This window comes from Ovis aries, chromosome 6, assembly GCF_016772045.2.
Source record: "Ovis aries strain OAR_USU_Benz2616 breed Rambouillet chromosome 6, ARS-UI_Ramb_v3.0, whole genome shotgun sequence".
Classification (NCBI taxonomy): domain Eukaryota; kingdom Metazoa; phylum Chordata; class Mammalia; order Artiodactyla; family Bovidae; genus Ovis; species Ovis aries.
In genome coordinates this window covers 116,101,674-116,116,494 of record NC_056059.1, presented here as the reverse complement: position 1 = coordinate 116,116,494, position 14,821 = coordinate 116,101,674, and the positions used below count along the sequence as shown (strand labels likewise).

Here is a 14,821-nt window from a genome sequence, read left to right as displayed (position 1 = left end):
TGTCTCCAGAGCGAAAGGCGGCCGTGAACCTGCAGGTAGCTGCTTCCTGCTGGCAGGACGCTCTCCTCCGGATCTTCAGTTTCCACGTTACTTATTGCTGCGAGACAGATACCCCCAAACCTTAGCGACGTTTCCTGGCTGCGACTCTGTGGGTCAGCCGTCTGCACGGCTCCCTCTGCTCCACGTGGTGGGCCAGAGTCACTTGGGCAGCGGCATTTGGTGGGTGGCCTCAGGCGTGGCCTGGGGCTCTGATGCTGGCTACTGGCTGGGACACCTCGGCTCTCCTCTGGGCCTTACCTTCCAATAGGACGACCCGGGTGGCTGGTTCCAAGACGGGGAGCTGGGCCCCAAGCCCTGTAGAGTGTAGAGTGTCCCTTCGGCCACTTCCTGTGGTCCAGAGCCCAGGAGAGGGGCCTGGACCCTCTTCGGGGCGGAGTGGAGGCTTCAGGGACATGGATGAGAGGAGGCAGGTGGGAGAGGCATGGTGTCAGTGACCACACCTGTTCAGCAGCCGCTCAGCTGTGTCTGACTCTTTGCAAACCTCATGGACCCGCAGCACACCAGGCCTCCCTGTGCATCACCAACTTCCGGAGTCCACCCAAACTCATGTCCATTCCGTCAGTGATGCCATCCAGCCATCTCATCCTCTGTCGTCCCTTCTCCTCCTGCCCTCAATCTTTCCCAGCATCAGGGTCTTTTCCAAAGAGTCAGCTCTTCCCATCAGGTGGCCAAAGTACTGGAGCTTCAGCTTCAACATCAGTCCTTCCAGTGAACGTTCAGGACTGATCTCCTTTAGGATGGACTGGTTGGATCTCCTTGCAGTCCAAGGGATTCTCAAGAGTCTTCTCCAACACCACGGTTCAAAAGCATCACTTCTTCAGCACTCAGCTTTCTTTATGGTCCAATTCTCACATCCATACCTGACCACTGGAAAAAACACAGCCTTGACTAGATGGACCTTAGTTGGCAGAGTGAGGTCTCTGCTTTCTAACGTGCTGTCCAGGTTGGTCATGGCCTTCCTTCCCAGGAGCAGGCGTCTTTTGGTCTCGTGGCCGTGGTCGCCGTCCGCAGTGACTTTGGAGCCCAACCTGCACAACAAGGGAAGACGGGGCCAGGCTCTAGCTTTGCGCCCCTCCTCGCGGACAGGCAAGCAGACAGGAAACGTGGAGACCCTTTCTTGGGGAGGGGCGTCTAAAGGCAGGGGCCTGGCTGCCTCTGCACCCCCCTCTTTCCATCCACACTCAGTGGGGGCCCCTCTTGGGGCTTGGCCCTGAGTTAGATACTGGAGTCCACAGAAGGCCCAGAAGTGGTCCTGCCTCGAGGTGCTGGGCCTGGCGGCCTGGACAGCATCCACACAAGGGAGGGAAAGGGTCCCGGGTCTGCCCCAGAGGAGAGGTCCCATGAAAGTGTCGCCAGGAGCACAGGGGTTGGGGCCAGGAAAGGCCATGTCACAAGGGCAGAGTCTCAACAGGAGAAGGGTGGTTACATGTGGCTGAGGGGTGTCCTAGGCAGGGGGGGCGGGGGGGGGCTCGCGGATGTGGCCACCCCCGGGGAGGTGTGCCAGGGAGGCCAGGTGTGTTTGCTCCTCAAAGCCTGGGATGGAGAGGGGAGCCCGGGTCAGTGAGCGGTCGGTGCTGGGTCTGGGCGGCCTCGTCTCTTGGTTTCGAGGCTTGGGTGGGCCCTCAGAGACTCACGTCCCCTGCGGGAGGCCCTGGGGCCGCCAAGGAGGTGGGGTGGCGGCTGGTGCGGGAGCAGGAGCCCGCAGACGCCCGCGGAATGCCGCCGGCTCCGCTCCCTCCTGTAATGCAGTTTTTTATAGTCGGGGGACTGGCTGTGCCACAGCCGCTGCCAGCTGACCGTAAGCTCGGGATTAGAGGCCTGGCCCCAGCTGAGCGGGGCGGCCGGGACAGGGCCTCCTCCCTGTCCACCCGCTGTCGGCCAAGGTCCCAGCTTGAGTTCTTGGTCAGCACCACCCCCCTTCCCCCGGGCCAGGAGAGACAGACACTGCCCAGCCCTGCGGGCAGCGAGCCTCAGGGGGCCCTAGAGGGGGCCGGCGGGCGGGAGGGGGTGTCCTCACTCTGCTTAAGGTCGGGGTTCCTGGTGCCCAGGCGTGCCCCCCCCACCCTGTCTCTGTTTCCTGTCTCTCAGGTGGGCATGTCACCAGCTAGGGCCCTGGGGGCCGCCCTGGGGCACAGCAGCGCCGCCACGTGTGGGGCTGGCCCGGGGCCATGGAATCCGTCCTTCAGGGCAGGCGAGCGTGACTGTGCCGCTTCCCCACTTCCCCGGCTGCCCGCCCCACCCCGAGCGCCCTCCTCCTCCGCGGGGGCCGGCCTTTCTTTGGGCAGACGGCAGAGAGGCACGAGGGATTCTTGGGCGGTGACACCACGCTGGGCGCACGGCCGCAGGACCCGGTGTCCCCATTCACGCGGCCGCGGGACTCCATTCACCCCGGCGGGCTCCCCCGCTGCCGCTCTCCACCCAGGCTCCGTGCAGGCCCAGGCGCCCCGTCCTCCTCCCTCGCCCCCCTCCCCGGGGCTAGGACCCTAGCCGGCCTCCCCCTCCAGTCAACAACAGTGATCGACAAAACTTCAGTCACAGGAAAAAGACTTTTGTTGGAGCCCCACCCGAGGACTGACCTGTAAGCCTGCTGGCCAAACGGCTCTGCAGAAGCAGGGGTTTTCAGCGGCTTTATCAGAGTTCATCTCATCAGAACAAAGAAGTCAGGGTTACATGTTGTCACGGTTCCTCTCCTCCCCCAAAAGAATGGGCCAGCCCGTGCCCCGTGAGTCAGTGTGGCCTCGGCACCTGGGGAGGGGTCTCACCCTGGACGGAGGGCCAGCACTGTCCTCTTTGACACCGATGTTCTTTACATCTGGCCAGGGTGCCCTTTTTTATGGTCAAAGCAGAGATGTACAGTGTCTGTTTGACAGGCTGCAAACGGGCGGCTTCAGTTAGGGTCAAATTCAAGTCAACTCCTGCGTGAGCCACCGTGACCTTCCTGCGTCTCAGGATGCGAGCATTCCCTGGACCCTCTGTGGGTGGGAGTGCCGGGGTGGGGCTGCTCCAGGGCTCCCCACCCTGAGAACACGCCCGGGAAGAGGAGAGGCCACTCAGCACGGCCCCAGATGAGGAAGCCGGGCCCCACAGCCGCCTCCTGGGGGGTGCACCCGTCCCCCCAACCCCTCCCCAGATGAGGAGCGCGGGCCGTGGGGAGGGGCTGCTGGGCGCCCTGTGCAGGCAGGACGCCCCTCAGCCTCCGGCCACCCTCCGCCGTGGCCCTCGTCCTTCAAAAGTCACCCGGCTCCTCATGCTGGCCTGGGAGACGGCTGACGGCCGGGGACCAGCGGGCAGGACTCCCTTCCCCACCCGGCCCAGGCTGCTCAGCCCGGCCTGGCGCCCGCAGGCCTGGGAGAGCCTTGTGTGCCGCAGCCTCCTGGGCGAGTTGTGCGTTTTCCTCAGGCGGGGAAGAGGCTCGCGTCGCCCTGGTGCAGGGGCTGGGGGGCCTCGCAGGTTTCCTTGCTTCTGTGGCAGCCTCCACCTGGCGACCCGCGCCCACCTCGCACGGGTCCCACACCACCGAAGCCCTGGGCGAGGCTGACAGCGGGGTCCATCCTCCCTGTGCAGGGGCTGGGGTCTTCTTCCTGTCTTCTGCCGAGGGAGACCAGATCAGCTTCCTGTTCGACTGCATCGTCCGAGGCATCTCCCCCACCAAGGGCCCCTTCGGGCTGCGGCCAGTTCTCCCAGGTGAGTGCGTGGCGGGCAGAGGGGGCGCCTTGCCTGGCCAGAGGGTTAGGGGGGCTGCTGCTGCGAACCCCGGCTGGGCTCCCGGGGTGGGGAGCGCTCACACCTGCACAGCCCCTCCTTCACAAGATGCTCAGAGGCTGAGGCTTCCGGGACCAGCACAAGTGGGACCGCCCCCTCTGAGACCTGAGCGAGGCCTGCCTCCCAGACCTGGCTGGGAGCCTTGCCCCAGGTCGCTGGGGTCAGGTCTCTGGCCCCGATTGGGCCAGTGTTTGGGCTGGAGGCCGCCTTGTGAGGTGGGGTCTTGGTGTCCACACGTTGTGGTGGTGGGGCCGGGGGGCCGCCGCACTGAGCTGGCCTGGCCTTCTCCCCGCTTCCCTGGCGTGGGCGGGGCGCCCCTCTTATTCAAGAGTCCTGGGCTGGGAATGCTGCCGGCCCCTGGAGGGCATGCTGACCGGGCACTTCCTTGCACTGGGTGAGCTCTGTCCCCCCTGCTTGGGGACAGCCACCCTGGGAGGGACAAAGGTGGGCCCTGGGCATCGCCGCTCCCCGGGACCGAGGCCCTCTGGGCGCTGGTACCCGGGACTGCTGCTGCTGCCCTGGCCCCCGTGAGGTGGCACTCGCCCCCTGGTCCAGGTGGGAGACCAAGGCCTGTGCCAGGCAGCAGCTGGTCACTGAGCTCCCAGCTGTGGCCTCCTTGCCTGAGCCCCGCAGCTGGACGGGGGTCAGGTGGGCCTTCTAGGGAGGCTGGGGCTGTGCTAGGTACCCCCTTTCCCTGCCTCGGCCCCTGGGCCCCCAATCCCAGAGCCGTGAGCCGGGGGGAGGTGGGGAGATGAGCTGCAAGGACAGGGATCCTGGGACCAGAGCCCTGCTGCCCAGGGTCTGCTGGGTGGCATGGCTGTGCCCTCTGCTGGCACCTTCCTGCATTGCAGCCACAGGTGGGTGTGGGTGGCGTGGGTGGGGAGGGTGTGGGCAGGGCAGGGGTGGACACGTGGGGTGTGGACGGAGCTGGTGGGGCTCTGCCCTCGGAGCCTGGCTGGCGTCCCACCAAGGCCCGTGATCGTCAGCGACTCTTGAGATGTGGCCTTCACTGGGTGTGCAGCCTTAACCCTCGGGGGTCTTGGACTGTCTCCTCCAGCTGACCGCGGCTCGGCTGGGGCCCACGCAGACACCAAGGCCTGGAGGCAGGGGCTGCCTCAGACAGACAGAGTTACGAGGAGGAAGGGATAAATTAGCGTTCCGAGGTTTCCCCTGCCCTGAGCATGTGTCCTGTGCGTTCCCACCTGGGCCCCATTGTGACTGGGGTGCAGACGAGGACGCCAGGCTCAGGGAGGGCGAGGGGTGGGGCTGCGAGTTGTCCAGCGCTAGCATCTTGCAGACCTGCCAGCTGCAGGAGGGTGTCCTGGCGTCCCGACCACCCCCTGCAGGGACTATCTGCTTCGGGCCAGGGCCATCTGCTGGTGGTTGAGGAGCTGGCCTTTCTTTGGGCCCAGGACACGGGATGGTGGCCGGGGGACCTGCATGGGGATGTTTGGGGTTCCCTGAGCTCGGGCTCCAGTGGCTGGTGTGCAGGCACGGTGGGGGTTCCCCTAGGGTCTCCGTCCTAATGTTGGGGCTGGACCAGGGTCCACGGGGCTTCGACAGCATTGGGGTCACGGGGAGGACGCTGCCGGTACAGGCCTGGGGCCACGTCCTCACTGACACCCCGCTCTGCTGCAGACCCGAGCCCCGGGGGCGCCGCCCTGGAGGAAAGGGTGGCGCAGGAGGCCCTGGAAGCCCTGCAGCTGGAGAAGCGGCTCAGCCTTCTCTCGCACTCCGGCCGCCCGGGCAGCGGAGGTAGGGCTGGGACCCGGCTGAGGTCGGGGGAGGTCCGGCGGCCCTGGGGCTGGGGCCGCTCCCTTAAGCCGCCGCCCCCCCCCCCCCCCCCCCCCCCCCCCCCCCCCCCCCCCCCCCCCCCCCCCCCCCCCCCCCCCCCCCCCCCCGCCCCAGCTCCTGTCCACTCCTCTGCTCCTCTCACACAAGGGGCCACACTCACCCAGCTCCGGCCTGGATGCCGACCAGGGCGTGGTGCTGCCACGGAGTCGGCTGGCGGGCTGGGCTTGAATTCTTTCCCGCCCCCACCCTGCCGCGAGATGGCCGGGTGGAGCGTGGCTGCACCATCTGCCCAGAGCAGGGGCCCGAGGTGTCAGCCCCCCTGCTGTGGTTCACGGGGACAGGGACAGAAGGGGCTGAGGGCCCTTGGGGGTCCTTGCAGCTCGCTGCGGGGGCGGCACTGGGGGCTCCTGCGCCAGAGCAGAGGAGCCCTGCAGGCCCTCCGTCCTCTGGGGTGGTCGACAGCCCTACGGGTGTACGCTGGGGACGGCGGCCGGTCCAGGCCCCTTAGCAGGGGGTCTCAGGTGTGTCCGGGGCTGCCATCTCCTTGGAGAAGGGGCTCACGTCTGGTTCCCAGGGCGACAGTCCAGAGGGCGTTGTGGTGGGGAGGGGGCCGTCCTGGGGGGCGGACCCTGGGGGCGGGGTCTGGGGAGGGGCTGTGTTAGGCGCAGGGCGGGGGGCCTCGGGGCCAGGCGTCAGCCCCCCACCCAGGTTTCCCTGCCCCCCGCCCACCTGAGTGGCCGAGCCCCTCTGCAGCCTCAGCCCCAGGCTCTCCCACCCAGGAGACGACCGCAGCGTATCCAGCTCGTCGTCAGAGGCCAGCCACTCGGACGTCAGCGCCAGCAGCCGGCTCACGCCATGGCCAGAGCCGTCCTCGTCCTCGGCCAGCACGTCGCAGGAGGGCCCCGGGCTGGCTGCCGCCCAGGCCCCTGGGGAAGCTGCGCCGGGCGCCGCCAGGCCCACCCCGAAGCCGCTGCGGCCGCGGCAGCTGCAGGAGGTCGGCCGCCAGAGCTCCTCGGACAGCGGCATCGCCACAGGCAGCCACTCCTCCTACTCGGGCAGCTTCTCGTCGTGCGCAGGCAGCAGCCTGGACGTGTGGCGGGCTGGCGACGAGCTTGGCTCCCTGCTCAGCCTGCCGGCGGCCGGGGCCCCGGAGCCCAGCCTGTGCGCCTGCCCGCCCGGGGCGGCGGAGTACCAGGTGCCCACCGCCCCGCGGCCGCACTACGACACGCCCCGCAGCCTGCGCCAGGCGCCCCGGGACCAGCCCCCCGTCAGGCCGGGCAGCCCCGACGGGGCCACCGCCCGGGACTCGGGGTGTACCCCTGGCTGGCCTGGCGAGAGACGGCGGGGACCGGCGCCAGAGGCGGCGGCAGGGGCCGGCGAGTCCTGGGAAGCGGGTGCCCCCCATGCCGGGCCCCCTCCCGCGCTCTTTTCCGCGTGTCCTGTCTGCGGAGGACTAAAGGTAAAGCCCCCTCCCTGAGGGTGGCGGTGGCCTGGGGTGGGCGCTGAGCTTGGTGGGCGGGGCCCCGGGGTGTGGGTAGGGGCCCAGCCTGCAGGGAGGGCTGCGTCCTGGGCAGGTTCAGGGAGGCAGAACCTGAGGACCTCCCCACGGCCCCTCTACGTGCGTCCCAGGGGCCTCCACCTGCCTGGCCCCTGCGCCTCCTGCCGAAGTTGCGCCCACAGGTGGCCCATCCTTTGAACAGGACCCCGAGGCTCAGGGGGCCTGCTGGCTGGCCGGGGTCTGCTCTCGGGACCCTGGCACTTCCGTGGCTCACTCACAGCAGCCTCTTGTGGGCGGGGAGCAGGGCAGGGTCAGGCTCACGTGTCAGGAGCCCCAGGACCACCCCCCGACCGGCTCCCAATCCTGGCCGAGCTGAAAAGGTTGGTGGTCAGGACCACAAGGTGCAGGGTGGGGACGTCCATTCCTGTTCTGGGGCCCCAGGCACCGCGTGCGCCCTTGGGGGTGGCCTGCTCACCTGCATGGACTTTGGCTGCGTGGCCTGCTGTGTCCCTTGGCGCCGCGGTTGGTTCCGGACGCCCCCGTGGAAGGCGAGGCCCGTGGCCGCCCATCTGGGCTGCGGCCGGCGGGCGTCCTGCGCTCAGCTCACCTGTAAATGTTCCGCTTTGTACCTTCACTGTCGGCTGAAGGCCTTTTGTTGCTCTTTCCACATTTTTAAAACCTGACACTGTTTGTAAGATCTTCTTAGACTGGAAATAAAATTGTTTTTTCTTACCGTCTTGTCCTTTTCCGTGTGGCCGGCTCTCTCCGCCTCCTGCCCCGGCCCTGCCGCTTGGGGCCTCCCGCTGTCTCTGAAATCCGGGGGCCTCCTTTGGCCCATGGGTCACAGCTGCACAAGGCCCTGCCTGTCTGGTTGGCCTGAAGCCTGAACATGCCGGAAGCATGAGCCGGGAGAGTGGCCTCGGACAGCCCCCGGGGCCCACGCATGCGTGTGTGGTGTGCGTCCGCGTGTGGCGTGTGCATGCGTGTGCGCTGTGTGCGAGGCGTGTGCGCGTGTGGTGCGCGCATGTGTACACAGGTGCATGCACTCGCATGTGGCACGTGCGTGTCTTGTGCACGCGTGTTGCATGTCCGGTATGATGTGTGTGATGCTCGTGTGCCAGGTGTGCCCGTGTCTGCCCGTGTCTGCACGCGTTCACTGGAGACCACAGCGCAGTGCTCAGTGGTCCGCTTGGGCTCAGGCAGGTGGTTCCCTGTGTCCAGAGTGGGTGGACCCCCGCCACCTTCTGGGTCAGCGAGAGTCCTGGCTCTGAGCCTGAAGCGCCCCCGTCCCCAGTCTCCCCTGTGTGGGTGGCAGAGCTGCCGGGATGCCCCCATCACAGGCTCCCTGCATGTCCTGGGGGGCCACGTCTCACCTTTGTTCACTGCCTGGTGGGGACCCGGGTCTCAGGTTTCCTGGGGGTGCTGAGAGCAGCCTCTGACCCGGCCCCTGCAGGGCTGCAGTGTGAAAGGCAGGCTGGGGGGATCTCTCCCATCGGAGCCCCCCGCCCCATACATGGGACAGCAGTGCTGCCGGCCCGGGGGGCCAGGGACTGGCGAGACGACGCGTCTAGTGGAAGCTTTTCCGCAGGAGTCGTCACCACGCACGCTGCTGCCGTTTCCCCCCAGAGGGCCTGCTGGCCTTGCTGCCAAAGAGCGAGGGGCTGGGAGTGGCCAGAGCTGCAGTCGGGGGGTTTCCAGCCTCGGTCCCGAGGGGCCGCCCCTACAGCAGAGCCGGCGGAGGCCCTGGCGGCGGCCCTGGCGGCTCAGGGAACTGCCCCCAGGTGAAGCCGGGAGGGCTGGAAGCTGGGCCTCCCTTCTGCCGGCACCCCTCACCCCCACCCAGTGAGGGCGTCCTGGCTGTGAGCTCTGGGCTCCTCGTCTGAGGCTGATGGCTGGAACTTCGGGGAAGGGCTGTCTGGGGGCGAGGCGGGAGGGGTGGACTGTGGGCAGCGCTAGGCGGGGGGACCCGGGCCGGGGTGGAGTGGGCGGCCCAGGCCTTCCAGTGGGGGCCCTGGGCTGGGGGAGGCAGGGCCCTTTGTGGCAGTGGCCCCTGACTGCAGAGGCCCTTTGGGGAGGCTCCGGAGGAGGCCTGGCCCCCATGGCGGCTGCATCTCAGTCTCTCCTGAGCCCAGCGTGGCCCAGGGGACTGGTGATGGCGGGGGGCGTCTCACCTGGTGGGGCTGGGTGGGCCCTAGGACAGAGCCTCCCCACCACGAGGCCTCCCCCCTTCCCAGAGGGGGTCCAGCGTAAGGCCGTAGGATGGGCCTGGGTCCCTGGGCCTCGTGCTCCCCACCCCTGCCCCCGGGGCCACCAGAGAGCCCTCCGCACCCCACGGGCCACATGTGCCCGCCTGCCCTCACCTGTTCCCGGCCCCCAGGGAGGACGGATGGGAGGGGCTGCGTTCGCTCCCCCCCAGCCCCTGGCTGCATCGTTGGGGCTGCAGGCCATGCCTGCAGGACAGGCCCCTGGAGTGGGCACTGCTGTGGGTGGGACTCCCGGTGACGGGGGCCCCCGAGGGCAGCCAGCTCTCGTCCCAGGTCTCGGGGGTCACACACACCCTCCCTGAGTCCCGGAGCCGGCCTGGGGGCCTCTTCACAGGTGACGGGTTGGAGCTCCCAACAGGAGCAGGCCTGAGGCCGGGGCTGGGGTGCTGTGTCCTGAGTGTGGGCAGCACCTGTGCCCCCCTGAATAGCGGGTCAGCTTCTGCACCCGTTCCGGCTCACGCCCCCCAGGAGGCCCCACTGCTAGGCTGCACCCTCAGCCGCGCCAGGGTGCTGGGTCCAGCCGTGCTGGAGCCCGTCTCCTCCTGGGTGTGCGAAGCGGAGCCCCGGGCAGTGCTGACCGTGCCCATGGCGGGGCGCCCTCCCCCTGCCCGCTCAGCCCCCAGCTCTGAGGTCTCCAAACCGCCTTCCTCCTCCAGGCCCATCTGCACCTCCAATCAGATGCCCCAGAGGGGCTACCCTGCAGTCTGGGGGCCTTGACTTATCTCACGGGGCCCCCAGGAGTGGCTCACCCAGGGTGCCCTGCTTAGAGCAGGTGGGCAGTGCCCAGGGGTGGCTGGGGTGCCCTTGAGCACCTCAGCCGGCTGCAAACCTGCTGGGAACGTGTGGCACGTCTGGGCCCCGAGGTGCCACCGCCTCGCCCCACGTGGGCTGTGTGCCTGTCCGCGTGGGCGGGGCCCTGAGAGGGGGCAGACCCAAGGAGCCTGGCCTCTGTCCGGGCGGGGCTGGGCGGACCACTGACATGTGTCTCCTTGGTCTAGGCAGCTGCTGCCGTGCCCCCGGGGCTCCTGGTGATGCACGCAGGTAGGCGTCAGCCTGGGCACCGGTGCCCACCAGCCTGGGGAAGGGGCATGTGGTCAGTGACCATGGTCACGGCCCAGCCAGAGTGTCTGCCAGATGGGACATTGGGGGATAGCGGGAGAGGGGACGGCGGGAGAGGGGACGGCGGGAGAGGGGACGGCGGGAGAGGGGACGGCAGGAGAGGGGACGGCGGACAGTGAGGGGGACGGTGCGAGAGGGGACGGCGGGAGAGGGGACAGTGGGAGAGGGGACGGCAGGAGAGGGGACGGCGGACAGTGGAGGTGGGCGGTGGACAGCTTGACAGCAGCCCATGGCTGGCTGGGCCCTGCTGGAGTCGGGGGGCGCCAGGGAGCAGTTGGGGTCAAGGTGGCCGAGTGTGTCCAGCCTGCCACGGAGGGTGTGCGGGCAGGTGGGCAGGTCCAGGGCTGGCCTGGAGCCCCAACCTTAAGGAGGGAGCCTGTTCCCTGGGGGATAGAGAATGGAGGTGATGATGGCCCAGGGGAGCGTGGTGGGAGGGGGCCCAGGCAGGGAGTTAGGGGGACGCCCCAGGACATAGGGAGAGCTGGGCAGAGCTGGCTCTGGGCTGGGAAGGCCTGGGCAGGTGGGAGGGGTGTGGGTGGGGGCGGTTGGCCTGGCATGGCAGTGGGGGGTCCACTCTGCGCTTGGCCTTCTCGGTGCACAGAGGCCACCTCCAGTCTGGGGGTCCTTACAAGCTTAGGTCTTTCCCTCTCCTCTTCAGGGGGGCGTGCCCCCGATTTGGGGTTGGCCCCGGTGGGCCAAGCAGGGCGCAGGCCTGCCCGCAGTGGAGGGGGCAGAGGGGAGGGTCAAGGTCATGGACATGCAGGGTCAGACAGCGGCCATTGGGGAGCCCCATGCGGGGCGGGGCGGGGGTCCCCTGGTCGGGTGGGGCTCTCGGGACCATCCTCCAGTGACACTGGCAGGGTTCTGCATGCCGCCCCCCGCCCCTTACCCCCAGCACAGCATGTGCTCCCGGGAGCGGCATCAGGATCTGCTGGGGGACAAGGAAGCTCTCCTCTGGGCAGGGGGCTGGGGGAGCAGGGGCTCTGGGTCTGGGGGGCAGCAGAGGAGAATCGGACCCAGGCCGGGGAGGAGACGCCAATGGTGGTCTGGCCGGGCCTGCCGCGCGCCCAGGGAGAGGCCAGGGAAGCCCCGCTCCATCTCTGCTTGGCCCGGAGAGGACATGGAGCAGCCTCGGAGATGCTGGCGAGACGCTCGGAGGGAAGGCTCAGGGAGGGAGACAGGAGGCCAAGGGCAGTCTGGCAGAGCCAGGGCGGGGGGCGGCCTCCGGGGGGCACCCCCACCCCATGCAGGCGGCTGGGGAGAGGCAGCCCAGCCTCCCTTCCCACTCCCGCTCCCACTGTGGACCCAGCCCTAAGGCCAGCTGCTGAGTCACAGGGAGCGCATCCCCCAGGCCTCAGGTCAAGCCCCAGTCCTCCGCTCGGCTTTCAGGAGCTGGGCCTCCTTCCCAGACTCCCCTCAGACCCCCGTCTCAGCCCCCAAGGGCTCTCCTCGCTCTAGCCAGGCCTTTGCCCCCACCGCCCCCTGCAACGTCATCCCTTGGCACATGCCCCCTTCTCCAGGCAGCCTGCCCAGATTTCCCCTGGGCTCCTTGGTCTAAGAGCTTCCCCGAGGCGCCTCTGCTTGTTATCTCGGGTTACACGGGCGAGGGTCTGCGCCTACCCCTCTGTGGGTCAGTGCCCACACAAGCGTGGCCAGAGTGGGGTCCTGCCTTGCTGTTTGGGTGTATTGGATGGGAGCTTGGAGCCAGTGTGAGCTTGGTGAGGCCAGGCTCTTCCCTGCCACCCTGGGCGGGGTGTTGCAGAGGGCCCTGCCCAGTGCCACCCACCAAGGCTCTTCCTCTGCCCGCTGGGCCTCAGGGAGGAGGTCTCCTTCTCAGGGGTAATGGGGTGATGGGCTCTGTGCTACAGACACAGTGAATTTACAGAGCCCTGAGCTCTGAGCCCTGCCTCAGAGCTGAGATGTCGGGCTTGGACTCACTCCCATCCTCTGCCTGCCGAAGGCGCTCAGCCAGCTGCCCCGCAGAGCAGGGCCACCCCTTGACCTGGCCATGTCCCTGGTGGACGCCGCAGACAGCCATGACCCGAACCCCAATGAGGGCCAGCTGGGAGCAGTTTCTGTGATGGGGGAAGGGACTTGAAGTGCCCGGGGGCCGTCCTGGAGGAGGTGTCACTGTGACTGAAAGTGTGGGTGGGCCTGTGCTCAGGGAAGGACTCACTGGCCCAGAGAGGGTCCCTGACACAGGTGGGGTGACCCAGGAGGACAGCTGAGAGGAGGAGGGCTGGGGGTTGACAGCAGGGCAAGGCGGCGGCCTGGGAGGGGACTGGGCACTGGGGAGCCGGGGAGGAAGTGGCGGGGAGAGACGCTGGTCGGTTGGGTGGCCAGGGGCTGAAGACAGAAGTGTGGTCGCTTGGGCCCAGTGGGGCCACCCGGGCCACCCCTGGGCAGCCCGCTGTGTGTGTGTAGGGGGGGAAGGTAGGCACCTGGGTGGGGTGGGCAAAGGTGGTTGGGAAGATGCAGGGAGTCGGAGAAGCCCTGGAGAGGCGGAGGTGAGGCGCCAGAGGGGTGGGCAGCGGTGGGGAGCTCTTTTCTGGACCGTCTAGGGGGTCACCGCCTGGGGACTGATGGCTGCTGTCCCTGCAGGAGCGCCGGGTCCTGGGAGGCCGCGTGGGGAGGCGCCCACCTACGTGAACGTGCCCACCAGCCCCTGCCCTGCCAAGCAACTGCACTATCTGGGCCTGCAGCTGCCGGAGGCGGGTGCGGGCGTGCGAGGTGGGTGTGCAGGCGAGGAGCTGATGCCCGGGGATCCAGGGGCTCTGGGGGGCCGGTGATCCAGGGCTTTGGGGGTCTGGGGGGCCAGGGGTCCAGGAGTCCGGAGGTTCTGGGGTACTGGGGGTCTGGGGGTCTGGGGTTTGGGAGGCCCGGGGGTCCGGGGGTTCTGGGGGTCCAGGGGTCTGGGGGTCCGGGGTTCGGAAGGCCTGAGGGTCCAGGGGTCCGGAGGTTCTGGGGTACCGGAGGTCTGGGGGTCCGGGGTTCCGGAGGCCTGGGGGTCCGGGGGTTCTGAGGGTCCGGGGTTCTGGAGGCTGGGGGGCCAGGCGTCCAGGGTCTGGGACCTGGGGTCTAGGAGGTCTGGGGTCTGCTCACCGCGCGTACTTACAGGGGCCGGAGCCTCCCGCTACGCGCTGATTGACGTCGCGGCCACCGAGGCGGCGCACAGGGCGGGGGCCCAGCACGCGCAGGCCCGGGAGGAGCGGCTGCCCGCGCCCGAGCAGAGGCCAAAGGCGGCCCCGCGGTGAGGCGGCCGGACCACAGCGACGCGCCTGGACGGCGGAGGGAGCGGCCCCGCGCCATCGCGGCGGTCGGGCTCGGAACCGAGGGTGGGCGCGTTTCCCCGGGCCCGGGGCGGGGGCGGCGGGTGGGCGGACGGCTCAGGTTGCCCCTCTGACGCCTGCTCTGGCCCCCAGGCCGGCGGGCGGTGCCGCCTGGACAGGTGTCCGCAGCGGCTCTGGTGGACCCGAGGCAGCGTCTGGCCAGCAGTTTCCGGCCCTGGGATGTGACCTGTCCGCCACCTTCCCTGGAGGCGGCGGCCCAGTGATGAGGACCCTCGTCTCCAACCACGACGGGGTGGGGGGCGTCCATCTGCAGGGCGCCACCGTCCCGTCCCTGTCAGCACTGCCTTGCACCCAGAGGACGTGGCCCTTGGGCCCTGCAGCGGACTGTCGGCCTCCTGGGACCTACTGAGTTAGTCCTGTAAACGGTTTGGATCTTTAAAATCACTTATGTTTCGTTGTCAACACGGCAGGTTATTCCCTGAGCGCTGGGGCTCCTGCTGTGTCCCTCTGGGGGCACAGGACGGAACCCTGGCCGGTGGGCGGGGTTTCCGGTGGCCTTGGGGGTTGACTGGCGTGTCCATGACCCAGTGGGCAGGATGTGATGGGGCTCTTTTGCCTGGTGGGGGCTCCACCCCGCCCCCCGCAGACCCATGCCTACTGCTTCCTGCTGTGAACCCACCCAGGACCCAGCAAGCCTCGGTTAGTCTGACCGTGGGAAGCCTGTGGGACACCCCACACGTCCTCTGCCTCTTGGGGGAGGGTCCCTCGGGTTGATGTGGCCAGGGTTGATGTAGCTCCCCTCCCCCACCAAGCCTGAGCCAGCAGATGAAGACCCCAGGGCTGCTCCACTCGCAGCCCAGAGTCTCACAGACCATGGACGGGACGCCAAGGGAAGCCAGCTTCTGCCTTTGCATGTGGGGGCAAAGTGTGGCCAGAGCAGCCCGGTCCAGAGCTCCTGCTGAGTTGGGGTCCCTCAGCTGAGGGTCTGGGGTCTGGGCAGGCCGCAAGCTGCAGCGCAGGGACAGGCGGTCGGG

At 68.5% G+C, this 14,821-nt stretch overlaps 1 protein-coding gene across 1 annotated transcript in view; it reads left to right on the top strand.

Moving 5' to 3' along the window:
- Positions 1-13,767, top strand: part of DOK7 (docking protein 7) — a 35,022-nt gene extending 21,255 nt beyond the window's left edge. Inside the window, exons 5-10 of the mRNA XM_027971272.3 lie at positions 3,625-3,744; positions 5,461-5,577; positions 6,396-7,075; positions 10,377-10,419; positions 13,099-13,227; positions 13,615-13,767. Coding sequence (XP_027827073.2) covers positions 3,625-3,744; positions 5,461-5,577; positions 6,396-7,075; positions 10,377-10,419; positions 13,099-13,227; positions 13,615-13,751 — 1,226 coding nt within the window. The 3' untranslated portion in view covers positions 13,752-13,767. The remainder of the gene's footprint in view (positions 1-3,624; positions 3,745-5,460; positions 5,578-6,395; positions 7,076-10,376; positions 10,420-13,098; positions 13,228-13,614) is intronic.
- The last annotated feature ends 1,054 nt before the right edge of the window (positions 13,768-14,821 follow it).